Source organism: Alternaria alternata (assembly GCF_001642055.1).
Source record: "Alternaria alternata strain SRC1lrK2f unplaced genomic scaffold CC77scaffold_20, whole genome shotgun sequence".
Classification (NCBI taxonomy): Eukaryota; Fungi; Ascomycota; class Dothideomycetes; order Pleosporales; family Pleosporaceae; genus Alternaria; species Alternaria alternata.
In genome coordinates, this window is record NW_017306209.1 from 511880 (window position 1) to 528781 (window position 16902).

A 16902-nucleotide genomic window follows, 5' to 3' on the forward strand; every position below is an offset into this window, starting at 1 on the left:
TACGTGGGGTTTTCCGAGGCCAACATCATCCAATTACGGATATCTTCGTTTCGACCCTAGTATAATAGTCACTCTTGTGTAGCCAGAAGACTTTCTTCATCCTTGATCACGACTTCAACATGCTTCGACCAACATACAGACATGCCACCCGGCAATTGCGCACTCCACTCCGATCCGCGGCTCTCGGCAAACGATACTTACATGCTCCTGTGAAGTTTGACTGGCAAGACCCATTAAACACAAGCAACTTATTTACAGAAGAAGAGCAAGCCATCTCAGAGACGGCTGAATCATATTGCCAGGAGCGTATGCTTCCGAGAGTGCTAGGTACGCGAGACATTGCCTCGGTCTCTATAGCCAGCTGACGTAGCTCAGAGGCATATCGCAATGAGAACTTTGACAGAAAGATCATCGAAGAGATGGGTGAGCTGGGACTGCTAGGTGCAAGCATACAAGGCTATGAGTGTGCCGGAGTCAGCAGCGTTGCTGCAGGCTTGATCACCAGAGCCGTGGAGAGGGTTGACTCAGGTTATCGTTCAGGCTACTCTGTTCAAAGTTCACTTGCTATGGGTGGTATTGAGGAGTTTGGATCTGAAGAACTAAAAGAACGCCTGCTGCCAAAGATGGCCAAGGGCCAGTTGCTTGGTTGCTTTGGCCTGACTGAGCCTAACCACGGATCCGATCCAGGCTCTTTGGAGACGGTTGCGAAGCCTCATCCTACGAAGAAAGGTTACTACTCACTGTCTGGTTCAAAGACCTGGATTACGAACTCGCCCATTGCCGATGTCCTCCTTGTCTGGGCGAAGCTGCAGAGTACGGGCAAAATCCGTGGCTTTGTCATTGAGCGCGACCAATGTCCACCCGGTACTCTCGAAACCCCACCAATCAAGAACAAGAACGGTCTACGGGCGTCCATCACTGGTATGATTCAGCTCGATGAATGCCCCGTGTCCGAGGCAAACATATTTCCGGAAGTGGAGGGGTTGAAGGGACCCTTCAGCTGTCTCAACTCAGCCAGATATGGTATTGCCTGGGGCACCATTGGTGCTCTCGAAGACTGCATCGCAAGGACCCGAGAGTATGCACTAGAGAGGAAGCAGTTCAAGAATAACCCGATTGCCAAATACCAGCTTGTGCAGAAGAAGCTGGCTGATGCTACGACGGATGCTGCGTATGGTATTCTGGCTGCCCACCAAGTCGGACGCCTGAAGGATGAAGGTAAAGCTGCGCCAGAGATGATTTCTATGATCAAGAGACAGAACTGTGACAGAGCGTTGATCAATGCACGAACGTAAGTTGTACCGAGTGCTTGCATGATATTGTACTGACTGTGGGCAGACTGCAAGAAGTGTTTGGTGGAAATGCAGTATCGGATGAGTACGGAATCGGAAGGCATGTCGCCAACTTGTTTGTGACACAGACATACGAAGGCCAGAGCGACATCCACTGTGAGTCTAACAGAAACACGGCGGTGATTTTGGCTAATTCAAAACAGCTTTGATCCTCGGTCGAGCCATTACTGGATTACAGGCCTTCTGCTGATTGTAGCGAGGTTGCTCCAACTTGAATCTTTCCTGCTGTTGCTGTACTACCAACAAAAGTGTATGAAGGCGCATCCAATCACAAGTAGCACGTTAGCTGTAGGCGCCTAGAGATGTTATGCATGCAGACAGAGTTTATTTAGAAGTAGACGCATATCAAACCATGTGAAGGTCGATGCACGCTCCCGAGTTGGCCTCGAACGCGGCAAGTGTCACTTCTGATTGCTCGTATCCACAGTGCAGTTCGCCACGCGAGTTCAGGTCGAGCGACTGACCAATGTACGGTGACTAAGTGCAGTCAAAGACGACTGTGAAGGTACATGTCAGCCTTGACGCATCTTCTTGCGTCTTCGATAGGTTGCCACCAAGCGCGGTTAGCTGCACAGGGTAGAAACGCTCGGTGAATTTTGTGGGCAGCGACACTGTGCAGTTGGGCGGTCAGCTCTGTGTCGCCTCTTTGCGGCTGGGTCTGACACATGATAAATACAAACGCCCCTGCCTGAGCCCCATACTGCAGACTTTCTCTTTGCACAGCTCGGCCGCCTGTCTTGCACCCACAGCGAGTCTTAGGTACGTGAAGGCGTGTGGCGGGTGAGCCTTCCGCTGATACGCCGCACTTGCTTTCTTTGGACCCCCGCTAACTAACCGCCTTGCCTGCGCAGACATCCCACTTCAACTCTTCAACACCAACTCGCTCTACCGCAACAACCGCGATACCCTCCCATACCAACCCACACACATACACACAGCAGCCATGGCTCTCAAGCGCATCAACAAGGAGCTCACCGATCTCGGCCGGTACGTGATATCTTTTCCCTCGACGGCGAGGCTCGCTTGCTCTCTTTTGCTCGCATGGGCAGCGACATGGCAGCGACCGGGTGCGAGGCCGTACGCCAGAACCCGACGCTGCTGCTTCGCAAGACGACCAAGAGTGGAATATTTGGCTGACACCCTACCTCTAGTGACCCTCCCTCTTCCTGTTCGGCTGGCCCTATTGGAGATGATCTGGTACGTCACTCTCTGTGCACGACTCCCGCGGCTGAGACACTCTCACCGACATGATCGTGGAAAAAAGAGACAAGGCCAAACACATGCTAACTGTGCGGCAGTTTCACTGGCAAGCAACCATCATGGGTCCTGGCGACTCACCATATTCCGGCGGTGTCTTCTTCCTAGCGATCCATTTCCCAACCGACTACCCCTTCAAGCCCCCAAAGGTCAACTTCACCACCCGCATCTACCACCCCAACATCAACTCCAACGGCAGCATCTGTTTGGATATTCTGCGAGATCAATGGAGCCCAGCCCTCACCATCTCAAAGGGTAGGCCATCCTGAAATTCCCACGGGAATCCATAATCCATGCTAACGAAAATTGTAGTGCTACTGAGTATCTGCTCGATGCTGACAGACCCGAACCCTGACGACCCGCTCGTCCCCGAGATCGCACACGTCTACAAGACCGACCGGTCCCGCTATGAATCGACGGCGCGTGAGTGGACTCGAAAGTACGCCATCTAGGTTGAGCGGACGCAAGACTGGTGGCGGAGCGTGGTTTCGTTAGCACCTGTGATGGGTTATGAGACGATGGTTAGGGTCGATTTCAAGGCATAGTGTCTGATGGGGGTTTCTTGTACACGGCATGCATGCTGGACTGCGTTCATAGCACTGGCTATCATCACTCTTAGCAGAACAGGCTCGATTTCTTTATCCGAGATGCGCAAATGTGAAGGTTTCAATATCATGGTGATTTCACATTTTGGGGGCTTCGGCGAAGCAGATTAGGCTTTCTTCACGTCATCGCCTTGTCCTTTTATGTTGTTGTTGTTGTCTCTTTGGCTTGTGATTCCTCCTCGACCGCCGGCATGCCTGGGATGGTAGCCATTGCATCACCGTGCTCTAACGCTGATGCCTTCTCTGCTTTTTTTCTCAACCGCTCATTCATCTCATCCGTAAGCCTCTGCCAATCTCTATCCATTTGCTCTCTTGCTAACCGTTGTTTAGTCTCTTCTTCTTCTTCGTTCTCTTTCTTTAGAGCCGTTTCTTCTTCGTTTGTCTTCGGCGCCTCTTCGTTTACAAGTTGTGGTGGCATCGACTGCCCCAATTGATTCGCCTTCCTAACTGCCTCTGCCTTTTGAGAAAGCATTTTAGCTTGCTTATCCTTTAGGTCTCGGCCGTATTCTCGTAGTTTGCGACGGCGTTCGAGTTGCAACAAGTACGAGTTGCCTACCAGAGGAGCGAGTAGAGATGGCCGTGTGTTCACTTTGATGTCGTTAACGAGTTGATAGTGTAGATCTCGGAGGGTGACTTGAACGTGCTTGATAGCCACGCCTTTGCGACCGAGGTCGTTCGTCTCGTCGGCGGGGTCGCGGAGGGAAAGCATATAGTCGGGCATGGGATCGATTTTTCCATTCTAGATAGTCGTTAGCGTGTGTGTGAAGAAGAAGAAGAACTGAGTGAATTCGTACCTCCCGTTTGGCCCTCTGTACGTCAGTCAGGACAGGATGCTCCGCTTTGTCGTAGAAGTAAGCCGGTTCAATAGAAATACCCCGCTTTGCTGTATCGAACTTGCCCCAGAAGTGAAGAAAGTTGAGGAGAGCTCGTGCGGAATCTCCTGGCGGACTCGGCGTATGCTTTAAGCTAGCGACGACCATCATGAACAACGGATATGACCCAAAACCGCCCCGAAAAACGTCCGACAAGCCCCTTGTGTCGAAGATGGTCTTGACCACGCAGTATAACTCCCGCAGATAGGGTATCTCATCCATGTAGCCTTGCATGATAACTCTTGAGATCGACGTGTCGTTTGCAAGTACAATCTGAATATCCAAGCCAGACTGCGCGTCCTGCGCGCTGATGAGGGGATAACGTGCGTGACGAACCACAGGCAACAGATACTCCTTGTTGTTGCGGAATCCTGCATAGCGTAACTCCTGAAGCATCTTGATATTCTTGTTTCGCTGTGTTTGGCTCGGTGGAAGTCTCGCCTGCGCAGGGTCTAGCGACTCCGACTTTGGTACCAGTCTAAAGTCTAAGTCTGATAAAGGCATGCCTATACCAGTTCGTTCCGAGCCGAACACTTCAACTTTGTAGTCTGGGAGCCATTCTCGAAGGTGGTTGCGCACCCGTTCGACGACGTGTTTCCTGGCAAGAGTTTCGTGGTGGTCGGGTGTGGTGTAGTTGTAGAATTCTGTGATTTCCAAGCGCAAACTGGAGATGTCTTTAGCATAGCACTATCAGTTGGAAGGTCAGTTTCGAGACATACCGACTGACTCCTGGCAGCGCTCTGTCCTTCTCGTTCAGACACCATGGAAGTTGGCTTTCCTTGATAGACGTCTCGCTCATCATGGGCTGCACAATGACGCCCTTGTAACTTTCCAATTTACTATGCGCGTGTCTTGCGGCGGCCAGCAGTTTCTCATGCTCTTTGAGCAAGGCCCTGGGCGCTTCTCTTCGCAATTTTTTGTTTTTGGCAGTCGAAACCGCGACCTTGCTGGACAGCCACGGCCCTTTATCTGTTCTCATCATCCTCAGCTTCCATGGCTTCGCGGTCGGTTCCTTTTCCGGCTCTCTTGTTTCTACTTGAGATCTTTGGGCATCGCGAGCCTCGGGAGAAGTCGAGGATTCGGATTCGGCATGCTTGCCATGGGCGGTGGCATCATCTTGCGTAGCTGGCGTTGCAGTGGAGAGCTGGCGCCGGTCGCGGGGTTTGGATGGATTGGCTTGGACAAAGTGCTGCCACAGCGCAATTGATGGATTGAAGCGGTCGTGGGCGCGACATATCAGGCCGGTGTGCGAGCGCTGCATGAGACCCAGAGTAACGCTGGCGACTCGCAATGCGGTCACGATGGTGGTTTTCCTCACTCTACACGAATCTTCTCCATGCATCTTCGCGCGCACCGTGCCAAGCATCTAGTCCGCTTTGGGCCGACGAGGCTACGGCGGAGAATAGGCACTCCCGCGGGCATGCTGCACTGCCAATCGCTCTTGCATACACCCGGCGTTTGACAGCTTGACACGTCTATTGTTAGCCCTCCATCTGCCATGTCCGCTGTGTGAAGAAGCTGTGTGAGCCGGCCAGACTGGCCCCAGTACCCCGCAGGCAGAGGCCGGCCCACGATGTTGTCTCCGTCGGTCCACTTGCAGCACTTGCTCAGGCCCACACCCTCGTCCGATATGAAAGCTGCCTGACATCATATTGACATTCTCAACAAAACTTCGCGAAGCGGTCAAGAAGCGGAGCGCGTGGAGGCACGAGCAGTCAGTAATCGTGCGCTGCTATCCTTGCTTGCAGCAGAGACAGCGAGGCCCAAGCTGCTCGGTTCCAACGTCACAGCTATGGCTTAGTGGGGCGTGAACCATCCCACCACGGCCAGCTTTTCTCCCCCCATTGCCCTTCTCAAGTTTCTATCAGCTTCTCGACACACGTCGTGTCTTCGCGCCCTTCTCTTTTTCCCACACCCCTTCGTTTAGGTCCCCTAAATTCCCCTCGTTCTGTGACGCCCGCAGCGCAAGACCTTTGCGGAGCTCCTTCCTCTGACTATCTGGCAGTACAGCGACTCCAAGACACCAGGTAATACATGTTTCCACACCCATCTTTTGGTTGCGCCGCTCGCCTGCCACCTGACATACCTCTCTTACCTCTTATCATGCCTCCTGTCATCTTTGCGTCTACAAGTTCCTAACATTTCCATGTATAGCAGCATAACGGAACCTGCCTAATCCCATCATGGCCCCTCCTGCAGAGGAGAAGCCTCAAAGGCCTCAATTCGAATCAAAAGCAAGCACACATCCCGCACTCAACCCCGAAATTACCAATGTGCCCGTCACACCCGGCGTGCATCTCTCTGGTAAGACCGCTTACTTCGACGAGTCCACTACCGAGAAGACGAACAATCTGCCCTTCGATCCCGAGACTGCCACCCCAGGCCCATCATGGAGCGCCAACTCCTACTTCTCCAACAAGCAAAGAGAGGACCAGGCTGGCGCACAAACAGAGAAGGCCGCGGGCGCACAATCTGATGGAGAGGTCAAAAGCAAAATGGGCGACACTCCCAACCCAGATGCGAAGACTGAACTGGCAGATGTAGATCCGCGTGCTGCGCATCCTAATCTGAACCTCAGCGGTCGTGTTATCAGTGCGACGTTTGCCATACCCTATTCTATCGGCTACTCACAAGGTAACGACTGGGAACTGACCCCGCGACGCGGAACTTCGGCTCTGTTCGATTCCTTCTCCTACCTAGCCTCAAGTTCCTCTCCGTGGAACCACACACTTGTGGGCTGGACTGGCGAGATCTCCAACGCGAAGACGGCCTCTGTCGTAACCGCACAAGCACCTACGAACAAAGCTGCCGCACCCATTCCCGTCGACCCCAAGAAGCCGACACAAACTCCTCAAGCTCCAAATAGCTTCCGTATAGGCCCAGAGGATCGTGAACGATTAGACAAACAGCTCGAGCGTGATCATGGAGGCAGAATTGTGCCAGTCTGGCTCGTCGACGAGGTTGATGATGGGAAAGATGAATACATCCTGAAAAACCAGAGTCATTGGCGGACATACGCGGAAAACGAGCTCTACACTCTGTTCCACTACAAGCAAAACGAGCCGGCTGATGGGCGCGCTGCACGGAAGTCGTGGGCCGATTACTACCGCATGAACAAGCTTTTCGCAGACAGGATTCTCGAGATCTACAAGCCGGGCGACATCGTCATGGTGCATGACTTTTACTTGATGCTCTTGCCGAGCTTACTTCGACAACGCCTACCAAGTGTCTACATTGGCTTCTATTTGCACATCCCCTTCCCTAGTAGCGAGTTCTACCGCTGCTTGAGCCGGCGGAAAGAGATTCTGGAGGGCGTGTTAGGTGCCAACATGATCGGTTTCCAGTCATACAGCTACTCGCGACACTTCTCGTCCTGTTGTACTAGGATACTGGGTTTCGATTCGTCGTCCACAGGAGTCGACGCCTATGGTGCTCATGTAGCGGTAGATGTGTTCCCCATTGGCATCAACGCAGTCTCGACGCAACGACAGGCTTTCGGCGACCCAGAGATCGATGAGAAACTCAAAGACATCCGTGAGATGTATGCTGGCAAGAAACTCATTGTCGGTCGTGACAGGCTAGATGCTGTCCGTGGAGTAGTTCAGAAGCTTCAGGCATTCCAGCTATTCCTCGAGAAATACCCTGAGTGGGTAGGCAAAGTAGTACTCATTCAGGTTACAAGTCCTAGCGGAGTGCATACGGACAGAAGCGATGGCGCACAGGAAAAGGTAGTCAACAAGATCTCGGACCTTGCGGCCAAGATTAACGGCACATACGGTACACTTGACTTCACTCCAGTCCGTCACTTCCCACAATATCTTTCCCGAGAAGAGTACTTTGCTCTGCTCCGACTTGCAGACATTGGCCTTATCACCAGCGTGCGAGACGGCATGAACACCACCAGCATGGAATACATCATTTGCCAAAAGGATAACCACGGCCCGCTCATTCTCTCGGAATTCTCTGGTACATCAAGTTCCCTCAGCGCCGCAAGTCACATCAACCCCTGGGACATGGGCGGAGTTGCCGATGCGATCAACGATGCTCTGAAGCAGAGTGACGAACATCGCGCCAATGTTCATGCTCAACTTTACAAGCACGTCGTACAGAACAATGTTCAGGCTTGGTCGAACAACTACCTAAAGCGTTTGATGACGAATCTTTCATCCTTTGATCAAGCGTTCGCTACACCGGCATTGGATCGGGCAAAGCTACTCTTTCAATACCGTGAAGCCAAGAAGCGGCTTTTCATGTTCGACTATGATGGTACCCTGACGCCCATTGTCAAGGACCCACAAGCAGCTATCCCATCTGACCGAGTCATCCGTACTCTCAAGACTCTGGCAGCAGACCCTGCCAATGCTGTTTGGATTATCAGCGGCAGAGATCAGGCTTTCCTGGATGAATGGATGGGTCACATCCCCGAGCTCGGTCTGAGTGCCGAGCATGGCAGCTTTATGCGACATCCACGCAGTCAGGAATGGCACAATCTGACCGAAACTACCGATATGAGCTGGCAACAGGAAGTCATTGATGTGTTCCAACACTATACAGAGAGAACTCAAGGTGAGCTTTCTACGTTCTTCGCCAAGAAGTTTAGCACTAACAGATGAACAGGTTCCTTTATCGAACGCAAGAAGATTGCTCTAACGTGGCACTACCGGAGAGCCGACCCCGAATACGGCGCATTCCAGGCGCGTGAGTGCCAGAAACACCTCGAGAGGACCGTTGCAAAGAAGCACGACGTCGAGGTTATGACAGGCAAAGCCAACCTTGAGGTTCGTCCGAAGTTTGTGAACAAGGGCGAGATTGCAAAGACACTTGTGCAGAACTACGGCGAAGGTAGCGGTAATGCGCCTGAGTTTGTTCTCTGCATGGGTGATGACTTTACAGACGAAGGTATGTATTGCACTTTGAGGTTTTCTGACCATTCCGCTAATACGTATAGACATGTTCCGATCGCTGCGACAGTCCAAACTGCCAACGGATCACGTATTCTCGGTCACTGTTGGCGCCAGCTCGAAGCAAACGTTGGCAAGCTGGCATCTAGTCGAGCCTTCGGATGTCATTTCTGTGATCTCGTTGCTAAACGGATCAGCCGACGCAGGCAATGTTGGCGCGATTGCTGTTGTCGACGGAACGGTTCCTGAGTCTCGGGTGGTTGCATGAGGTCATAGGGCGAGGAGGCACTGACAAGCAATTTCAACTGTAATGGAGCACGGAGCATGGGGAGGCTATAGATCTACGAAATGCGGCATGGCGATCCCGGGGGTTTTCTAGCACTGGGTCTGGAAGAAGCAATCACATCCTATGTCATGATAGTCGTCCTCAGACTGCACCTGCGTGAAGGAACATCTCTGTGTCGCGATCGACGATGTCGATTGCTACCCGGTGGATAATTCTGCTGCATGGCGATTACCAATGCGCCCCTGGGACGAGCGTCTGCTGCCAAGGCGGTGGCGGTCGGCACGTCTGGGGCCTCGCCCAAGACCCCTGATTCCCACGTGAGAGCTGACTCGGGAGCCACGAAACCTTGGGATGCGAACAGTGGGAGCGTCGGGGGTTTTGAGCGTTTCGGAGAGATTTCCGCAGCACGCGAGAACTTGTAAGACGCCCAGGACACCAAGTGACAGCTCGCCGCACCTCGCAACAGCAATGTCTACGTCGGCAAGACAGGCACAGCACACGAAAGCGGCCCACGACTCACGATTCCGCAACACGGGCACGATGGCTTCTCTAGGCCTGGTATGTTTTGGCTTTCGGCTTTACTAGCCCACATTTATGCAACTTGGGGTTCGAGAACTGGCAGTGCATGAAACCTGGAACGCCTAGCAGTCGTCCCGCCCCAACAGCCTATCCGAGGGATGTTCCTCCTTCCTCTTGGAACTGCGTACCGTTGTCGTTGATCCGTCTTTTACCAGCCATTCCGTTCCTTTTTGACCACTCGTTATCCCTCCGCACTGCGTCGACACTCGTTTACCAGCTATACTCCCACCCACTTATTTTGAGCGACAATCTTATATTAGTGAAGCGCATCGCTGAATAACACAAATCAACACCTGGTCTGACCTCAATCCGATACTGCATCTGCAACAGCGCAACAGGGAACTGGCTGGCGAGCACATTGCGACATTACAACCGTGCCATATCTACAATACGCCTCTCCTTGGTATTCCTTCTTCGACAAACACCATATCTCTCGGCGCGCGGATAACAAGGCACAACAAATTCCACACAATACACAATGGGTCTCATGGAGAAGCTGCAAGCTCGTATGTCTTACCTCGCTTCGCCCTATCTCCTCCCGGCCCTAATCCTTTACGCCTTGGGACACTTTACTAACAGCCGCCCACCTTAGGCCTCGAGCTGTACCGCCTCGAACAGCGTTACACACGCCGTGAGAAACGCACTACTTTTATCAGCGAAGCCCAATACGTCGACGGCGAATATGTCTATGCCTCATCGCCTTCTTCAGCAAACTCATCCACCACCACAAGTAGCAAGCGCTTCAGCAAGATGCCTGCTATACGGATAAAGGAGCTTGGCCGTATGGGCACAGGACGATCGTAAATATTCTCTCGGATTCAGCTGCTCATTGCGCTCCTACATGGTCGACGATGATAGACGAATGTTTGCCCGCCCGGTCAGGCCGACAGAAACAACAGCATCACAGTCCGATTGAGGAAGAACGTGCGACGAAACAAACCTCACACAGTACTGGAGCACACCATGTACTCATGCCGTGAAGGAGTCGCACATGAATACATACGCCATGTGCAGAGACAGGAGACGACACGCCTCGCAACACCAGCGGGTGGAAGATGTAATAACGCAACGAAATTAACGCCAAAACAACTATCGACGAAGGACGGGAAGGCTAACAAAAAGTTCTTTGTACCACTTCATGTCGATATCTTCATTCTTTACAACACCCTTTTCCTTTTCTCCATCTACCTTTTTTAGTCATGTTGCGCTATTAGAATACCCCCTTGTTCAGTTACCACTGAAACGCATCAATACAAGTTTATAGGCAAATCAGAACCCTGTATGCAACTTGAAGTGGAAGCATTTTTGCAATCGAGTCTCTTTCATTGCATGACAAAATAAAGTGCATACTCGACCCTGTCCTTATGAAGACTTGTCCAATCTTGCTTAGCTTCTTGGTTTTCCTCTCTAGTAGTCAGTACCGCGGACTTTGTAAGGCTGATAGGTAGAGTACCAGACGGCGGTAGAACGGTTGCCAAGAGTAACGTGCAGATGCGTAGGGCGTGGGAACCAGAATGCGTCCGAGGGGTAAATGCAAATATGGGCGCAAGGCGTGTGGGCGTAAGGCGCGTGCAGATTGGATGCGACTCTGTAGATAGGCAAGGCGTGCGTGCACTTGCTTCTGATGTACGCAGACTGTATCTGTTGATACAAGAGTATCCTGAGAGTAAGCCGACAGACTGTCATCAAGCATGATCCATCCATTTTTTCCTCGTCTACTTCCGCTTGATATTGTACTTACACTGGCTACTGGAAAGATGTTCAAGAAGTCGAACAAGAATACGCCTGCGACGACGATCGTCGAACCGCACGACCAACATCTGCCCGTTAGGTCGGGCTCTCAAGAGAAAAGTATTGAGCATCCCAAAGACAGCATGATCGAAGTAACATCGAGTCTACCACCCATGGATAGAGGAAAAGATGCTTGGCTTTTTCTAGCCGCAGCCTTCACTGTCGAAGTCCTAACAGTTGGTGAGCCCATCCCAGCACACAGCACCTTTTCATACTAATCCCGCAAAATACAGGCTTCTCTTTTTCCTACGGCCGTTTCCAAGAACACTACAGCACCACGCCTCCCTTCTCGGGCTCTGATAATATCGCAGTCATCGGCGTTTTGAATCAAGGCCTCATCCTCATCAGCATGCTTCCCATCGTTCAACTCGCTCGCCGGAAACCGCATTGGGCACGCTGGATGGCAACAGCAGGTCTCCTCGGATGTGTCGTCTCAAACATAGCAAGCTCCTTTTGCACCAGTATAACTCAGCTCATCGGCACCCAGGGCATACTCCTCGGCATCAGCGGAAGCGTCGCTTTCTGTCCTCTTCTCATCTTCGCAGACCAGTGGTTTGACAAGCGCAAGGGCCTGGCGTTTGGTATCATAGGCAGTGGAAGCGGATTCGGAGGTCTCCTCCTCCCTCTCCTTATCAACGCCTTGCTTACCAGAGTGGGATTCCAGACTACCATGCGTATCCTGGCTGGTATGATTTTCGGTCTTGGGATGCCACTGGCTTACTTTGTGAGACCCAGACTACCGCCGGCTGCCACGGATACAAAGAAGCCATTCTGGAACTGGAGGCTTCTCCACTCACGATCTTTTCTCCTTCATCAAATTGCTAATCTCGTTCAGGGTGCTGGCTACTATCTGCCTGGCATTTATCTACCTACCTTCACCCGCCACGTCTTTGGCGCTTCGGATTGGTTATCAACTCTCTCGCTTATGCTCTTGAATTTGTCTACTATGATAGGGCTCGTCATAATGGGCTATATGACTGATCGGTTAAACTCCCGGAAATGCATTGCCATGTCCGCTGTGGGTGCTACTCTCTCTGTCTTCCTTTTTTGGGGCTTGGCCGTACATGTTGCTGTCCTTTTCGTCTTCTGCATACTGTTCGGATTGTTCGGGGGTGGCTTTCCCGCGGCTTGGCCGGCTGTTATGAGAGAGACAGCTGAGAAGGCGGAGGCAAGGGGTCTCGGTCATGTAGATACTATGCTGATATTCTCTCTGTTTTGTGTTAGTAGAGGGATTGGAAACATCGTCTCCGGTCCTCTGAGCGAGGCGCTTGTTGATCAGATGCCTTGGGAAGGGGATGCAATTGGCGCTTACGGAAGCGAATATGGTGGACTTGTCGTCTTCTGCGGAATAAGCTCTCTCGTAAGTGGCATGAATGCGTTATGGTATCATCGTTTATAAGAGTTGGAGCATTGCAATGTACAAGGAAGTTGTTTGTACTGTAACCAAATCCATTTCCGTAACACAGAAGAGAACATAGATGTTCTCACATCTAGAACTATGTCACCTTCATGTGCTACGCGTACGAATGGCCGATGACAGACTAAGAGACTACAGCTTAGCAACCACGTATCTCTTCATAGCCGTCTGAGGCACTCGGCTACTTCCCAGTATTACAAACTATATCGTTTACTCCCACTAGACAGATTCAAAAGGGAAACATTGTGCGAAGTGATCCGCATCTAGTTAGTCATTGGATCGCTAGCATTGCGAGCATGAAAGCCTTGCAGCATGGGGGTCACGTAAGCAGGCGAACCGCACTCACATGGCTCCCACATCACCGATCAATCAATGCAGAGAATAGATAAAAAGAAAGGACAGTGGAGTTACTACGATTGGTGGTGTGGAACTAATTGCGGATCCGCGGGCCAGATATGACCTGCATTGCATACACATGCACGCTAGTGGAAGAGGGTTGTGACCATTGATACTCACGCGGTGACCTTCGTACTCAGTGGATGAGAGAAGGTTTCTGAATATGGAATGAATGGTATTAATGAAGTACATTGCGCTAAGTGATAAGAACATTCGCGTAGGTTTGCTATTGAGTACGTGGGTGGCTTCTTTGGGGGTATCATCCGATCTATGGGTACTTTGCTCAAGTGAATGGGTTTGCCCCCTGATGTCTTTCCTTCTAAGTGGTGACTCCGAATGCTCATGAGAAACGATGAAAGTAAAATGCAACCCAAAGAGTGGGCAACGCTAAAGAACGAAGGATTGTCCACCTCAGTATAAACGCCCGGAAAATCAAACCCGTCTATCAGTATTTTCAGATGTCGTTAAAGTCGTTATGTTTCGATTTGGCGATGCGCCTCTAGTAGGGATAGGCGAGTGTGACGTGGACTCGTCCACTAAACGGTGTCGTAGTCGCTGAGAATGTCCTCTGGGTCCTCTGGTGGAAGCATGTCGATGGTATCGCTTGTGCGTGGGCCAGTGTACTTCTTCCTTGCATCGGCGTACCACCAGACCGTGCTGAACAAGCCAATGAAGGCTGCCACGCAGATAGCGTAATTCATGTTGTCGGCTCTGACTGGCTTCACAGTTGGGAAGAACAGCACAACACTAATGAAGATGACCCATGTCACTGCGATCGCGTTGACCGGCTTGCTCCATCTACCCATTGTGTATGGTCCAGGATGGAAGATGACGGTGTTTTCATACCATCGGTGTGCGATGATGACTGCGATGTAACTGATGTCCAGAGCAGGTGCTGTGATGTTGAAAATAGCCGTGATGGTGAGGGTGCTTCCGATTCCGATTAAGTCAAGACAGCTGCAGAAGATGACAACCAGCCATACTGCATTGACCGGGGTGCCTGTGTACGAATTGACCTTACTCCAGAAACTATGCATAGTCAGCTCCGATATAATAGCGCCGATTGGGGGCGGTCACTTACCCCGAGAATGGGAAGGCTGCATCGCGGGAAAAGGCCCAAGCCATTCTCGCGTTGGCCAACATGGCAGAACAGCCGGTGAAGAATTGGACCAACATGACGAAGAACCACATGATGGTTCCACCTGTTCTGCCACCGGCATTAAAGAAGATCTGGGCGACGGGAAGACCAGTCGGTGTCGCCATAATCTCGTCGTAGTCTGACATGCAGAAGCAAAAGGTGACTGTTAGCATCCATCCTACGACACCGGACACGAGGATCGCCGCTCGGATCGCTACAGGGCCACGAATAGCGGCATCGTGCGTCTCTTCCGACATGCTGTGTGACACTGATTAGATTGGCTGATACGCAGGATTGTAGGGCTGACCTACTGTGTTGTGCCGTCGTAGTCTGTCATTGTCCATGCAACAGAGAGGAAACTGTGTATGGTTAGTGACGTGTCTGCACACATGCATTGGTTAGGCATACCCGAGAAGGAAGGAAAATCCTTTGCTTCCCCAACCCGAGCCGTCCATTACTGTCGTAAACACCCATTGCGGGCTTTGTTTGTTCGGTGTGAGGATGAGAAGAGCGATGCAGATGCAGATTGATGCAATGACTACTTATTGTCAGACTGTGCCGAGACTAGCTTTCCAGTCCACTTACTGTTGATAGGTGCAAACCATAAAATGATGCGATGTAGCCAGTTCGTGGGGAACGAGCAGATTGTGCCAAACATGCACAATACGAAGATGGCGAGAAGGACAGTCTGATATGCTTGCCTGTATTGATCGGTAAGCTGCTGCAGGTCGTACAAGCGGGGTATGTCTCACGGCTCAAAGGCAGCTTCCCCATTGTCTAGGGTATGCATGACGGCGGTCGCCAGTATCATCTGAGAGATTGTGTATGCCAGACTTGCCACGCCAGCTGCTTGACCAAGGAAGTTGCACCACCCAATGATCCACGCCCAGGCTGCGACGTGCTCAGGTGGTACAACATGTTTTGTGACATAGTACATTCCTCCAGCGGTTGGGTATGCGGATACCAATTCGGCAACTTGATGAAAACTTAGCTAAGGTTCCTTCGGGGCTCTGTCCAACATACCTGAACTGGCTATGCAGTATGCCATGACACTGCCAATGAACCAGGCCCATACTGCTGTCGCTGGTCCGCCTGAACTCATCGGGGCACCGAAGGTTGCAGGTACCGAGCCCAATACACCTAGAATTGAGATGGCATATGAAACAGTAGACCATCTTGAGAAATGTCTTTGTAGCACCTGTACACTGTTGGAAGATGCCTGAGTGGAAGGCTTGGAGCACTTACTGGAGTGTATCCAATGCGTACCAGTAGCCTGTCGTCGTCATCTGCGATTGTGGCCATGATGCTTTGATTTTGATTGTTTCCTGCCGCTTTCGACTGATTGGAGGTGGTAGATTGGAGCGCTCTTTCTCCAACGCGCGGCGCGCTCGATCCTAGTTCTTTGGAGTCTGGATTGAAACCCATGGTCAATAATCAACAGCTAAGCATGAGAGGTTTGAAGAGAAACAAGAAGGGTCTCGGCGGCGGAAGCGTAGAAGGAATTTAGAAGGGTGTAAAAGACGGTGGGCCGTAGGCGGAGACACACTAGGAGGATTGACAGCCACGGCATAGACCCACAAACCCAGCTACCGGGGAGTTGATACTCGAAGTGGAAAGGGTGGGTGGTCGGGTGAATGGTAGTAGAAACATGGGAGGCGTGTAGTGGGTTATATGATGTCCTGGCTCTGTGAAACCAACCATGCAGAGAACGGTGCCAAAAACGATCCAGTAGCATCAATTTGCGAAATGCAACCTACAGTCAGGGTAATAATTTCAGAGCATTTGCCATGATGACACGTGCAGAGTGTGGTGCTCCAGGCGTGAACGTGGGAAAAGGCAAGTAAGGAGTGGGACGACAGGGTGCGAAAATGCAGCGAATAGCATGCAATCAGCTTCTTTCCACAGACGGGCAGATCCTGGAGTCGCTGAAGCGATTGTGGGTTTACGGTACTGTCATTTGCGCACGAAGACTGGTGCCGAACGTTTGAAGGAAGTAGCGTGCTCGAGCCAAGAAGAGTGGTGCCGCTTCGGCGACCCAAAGTGGCGGGCCGTTTACCTCGCATTTCTGACTGGGGTATACTCAGCCCTGGGAACAATGTGTAGCCCACCTCATGAGACGCTTGTGACGCCTGTCAAAGCGGCGTGGGTGATTCTTTTGGTAGCTTGCTGTGATTTCTCGACTTGGTGTCGCGAAACACAGTACCAAGGTAGATTACTCAACGCGCTCGCCCACACCGATTTCTTCCTTAATGTCCGGGCAGGAAACTGCCGCGGTCTAACACGTTCTTCAGAAGCTATGACGCAGCCC

General features: G+C 51.7%; 7 protein-coding genes across 7 annotated transcripts; 5 read left to right on the forward strand and 2 right to left on the reverse strand.

The window, feature by feature from the left end:
- Positions 1-119: 119 nt before the first annotated feature.
- Positions 120-1542, forward strand: CC77DRAFT_943526 (glutaryl-CoA dehydrogenase mitochondrial precursor; the record flags this gene model as incomplete). Its single annotated transcript, XM_018534916.1, has 4 exons — positions 120-347; positions 378-1291; positions 1339-1448; positions 1496-1542. 4 exons carry the CDS (start codon positions 120-122, stop codon positions 1540-1542), a joined length of 1299 nt encoding a protein of 432 aa, XP_018382351.1.
- Positions 1543-2295: 753 nt separating this feature from the next.
- On the forward strand, positions 2296-3061 carry CC77DRAFT_943119 (ubiquitin-conjugating enzyme E2-16 kDa; the record flags this gene model as incomplete). The annotated part of the gene is made up of 4 exons (XM_018534901.1): positions 2296-2339; positions 2504-2549; positions 2651-2864; positions 2922-3061. 4 exons carry the CDS (start codon positions 2296-2298, stop codon positions 3059-3061), a joined length of 444 nt encoding a protein of 147 aa, XP_018382352.1.
- A 165-nt stretch (positions 3062-3226) lies between these two features.
- On the reverse strand, positions 3227-5394 carry CC77DRAFT_970449 (hypothetical protein). Its single transcript, XM_018535817.1, has 3 exons — positions 4806-5394; positions 4009-4750; positions 3227-3953 (listed from the first exon to the last, which is right to left on the reverse strand). Exons 1-3 carry the CDS (start codon positions 5345-5347, stop codon positions 3354-3356), a joined length of 1884 nt encoding a protein of 627 aa, XP_018382353.1. The 5' UTR covers positions 5348-5394; the 3' UTR covers positions 3227-3353.
- Positions 5395-5797: 403 nt separating this feature from the next.
- Positions 5798-9375, forward strand: CC77DRAFT_363775 (hypothetical protein). Its single transcript, XM_018531380.1, has 4 exons — positions 5798-6113; positions 6241-8652; positions 8704-8985; positions 9035-9375. The coding sequence occupies exons 2-4, from the start codon at positions 6270-6272 to the stop codon at positions 9253-9255; spliced, it is 2886 nt and encodes a 961-aa protein (XP_018382354.1). The 5' UTR covers positions 5798-6113; positions 6241-6269; the 3' UTR covers positions 9256-9375.
- A 719-nt stretch (positions 9376-10094) lies between these two features.
- CC77DRAFT_363853 (hypothetical protein) lies at positions 10095-10961 on the forward strand. Its single transcript, XM_018531381.1, has 2 exons — positions 10095-10358; positions 10445-10961. The coding sequence occupies exons 1-2, from the start codon at positions 10331-10333 to the stop codon at positions 10654-10656; spliced, it is 240 nt and encodes a 79-aa protein (XP_018382355.1). The 5' UTR covers positions 10095-10330; the 3' UTR covers positions 10657-10961.
- Positions 10962-11726: 765 nt separating this feature from the next.
- On the forward strand, positions 11727-13105 carry CC77DRAFT_1077394 (MFS general substrate transporter; the record flags this gene model as incomplete). The annotated part of the gene is made up of 2 exons (XM_018529262.1): positions 11727-11823; positions 11877-13105. 2 exons carry the CDS (start codon positions 11727-11729, stop codon positions 13040-13042), a joined length of 1263 nt encoding a protein of 420 aa, XP_018382356.1. The 3' UTR covers positions 13043-13105.
- A 791-nt stretch (positions 13106-13896) lies between these two features.
- Positions 13897-16247, reverse strand: CC77DRAFT_364247 (amino acid permease 2). Its single transcript, XM_018531383.1, has 8 exons — positions 15840-16247; positions 15618-15792; positions 15347-15569; positions 15180-15295; positions 15003-15132; positions 14906-14953; positions 14538-14852; positions 13897-14485 (listed from the first exon to the last, which is right to left on the reverse strand). The coding sequence occupies exons 1-8, from the start codon at positions 16017-16019 to the stop codon at positions 13993-13995; spliced, it is 1680 nt and encodes a 559-aa protein (XP_018382357.1). The 5' UTR covers positions 16020-16247; the 3' UTR covers positions 13897-13992.
- Between the last annotated feature and the right edge of the window lie 655 nt (positions 16248-16902).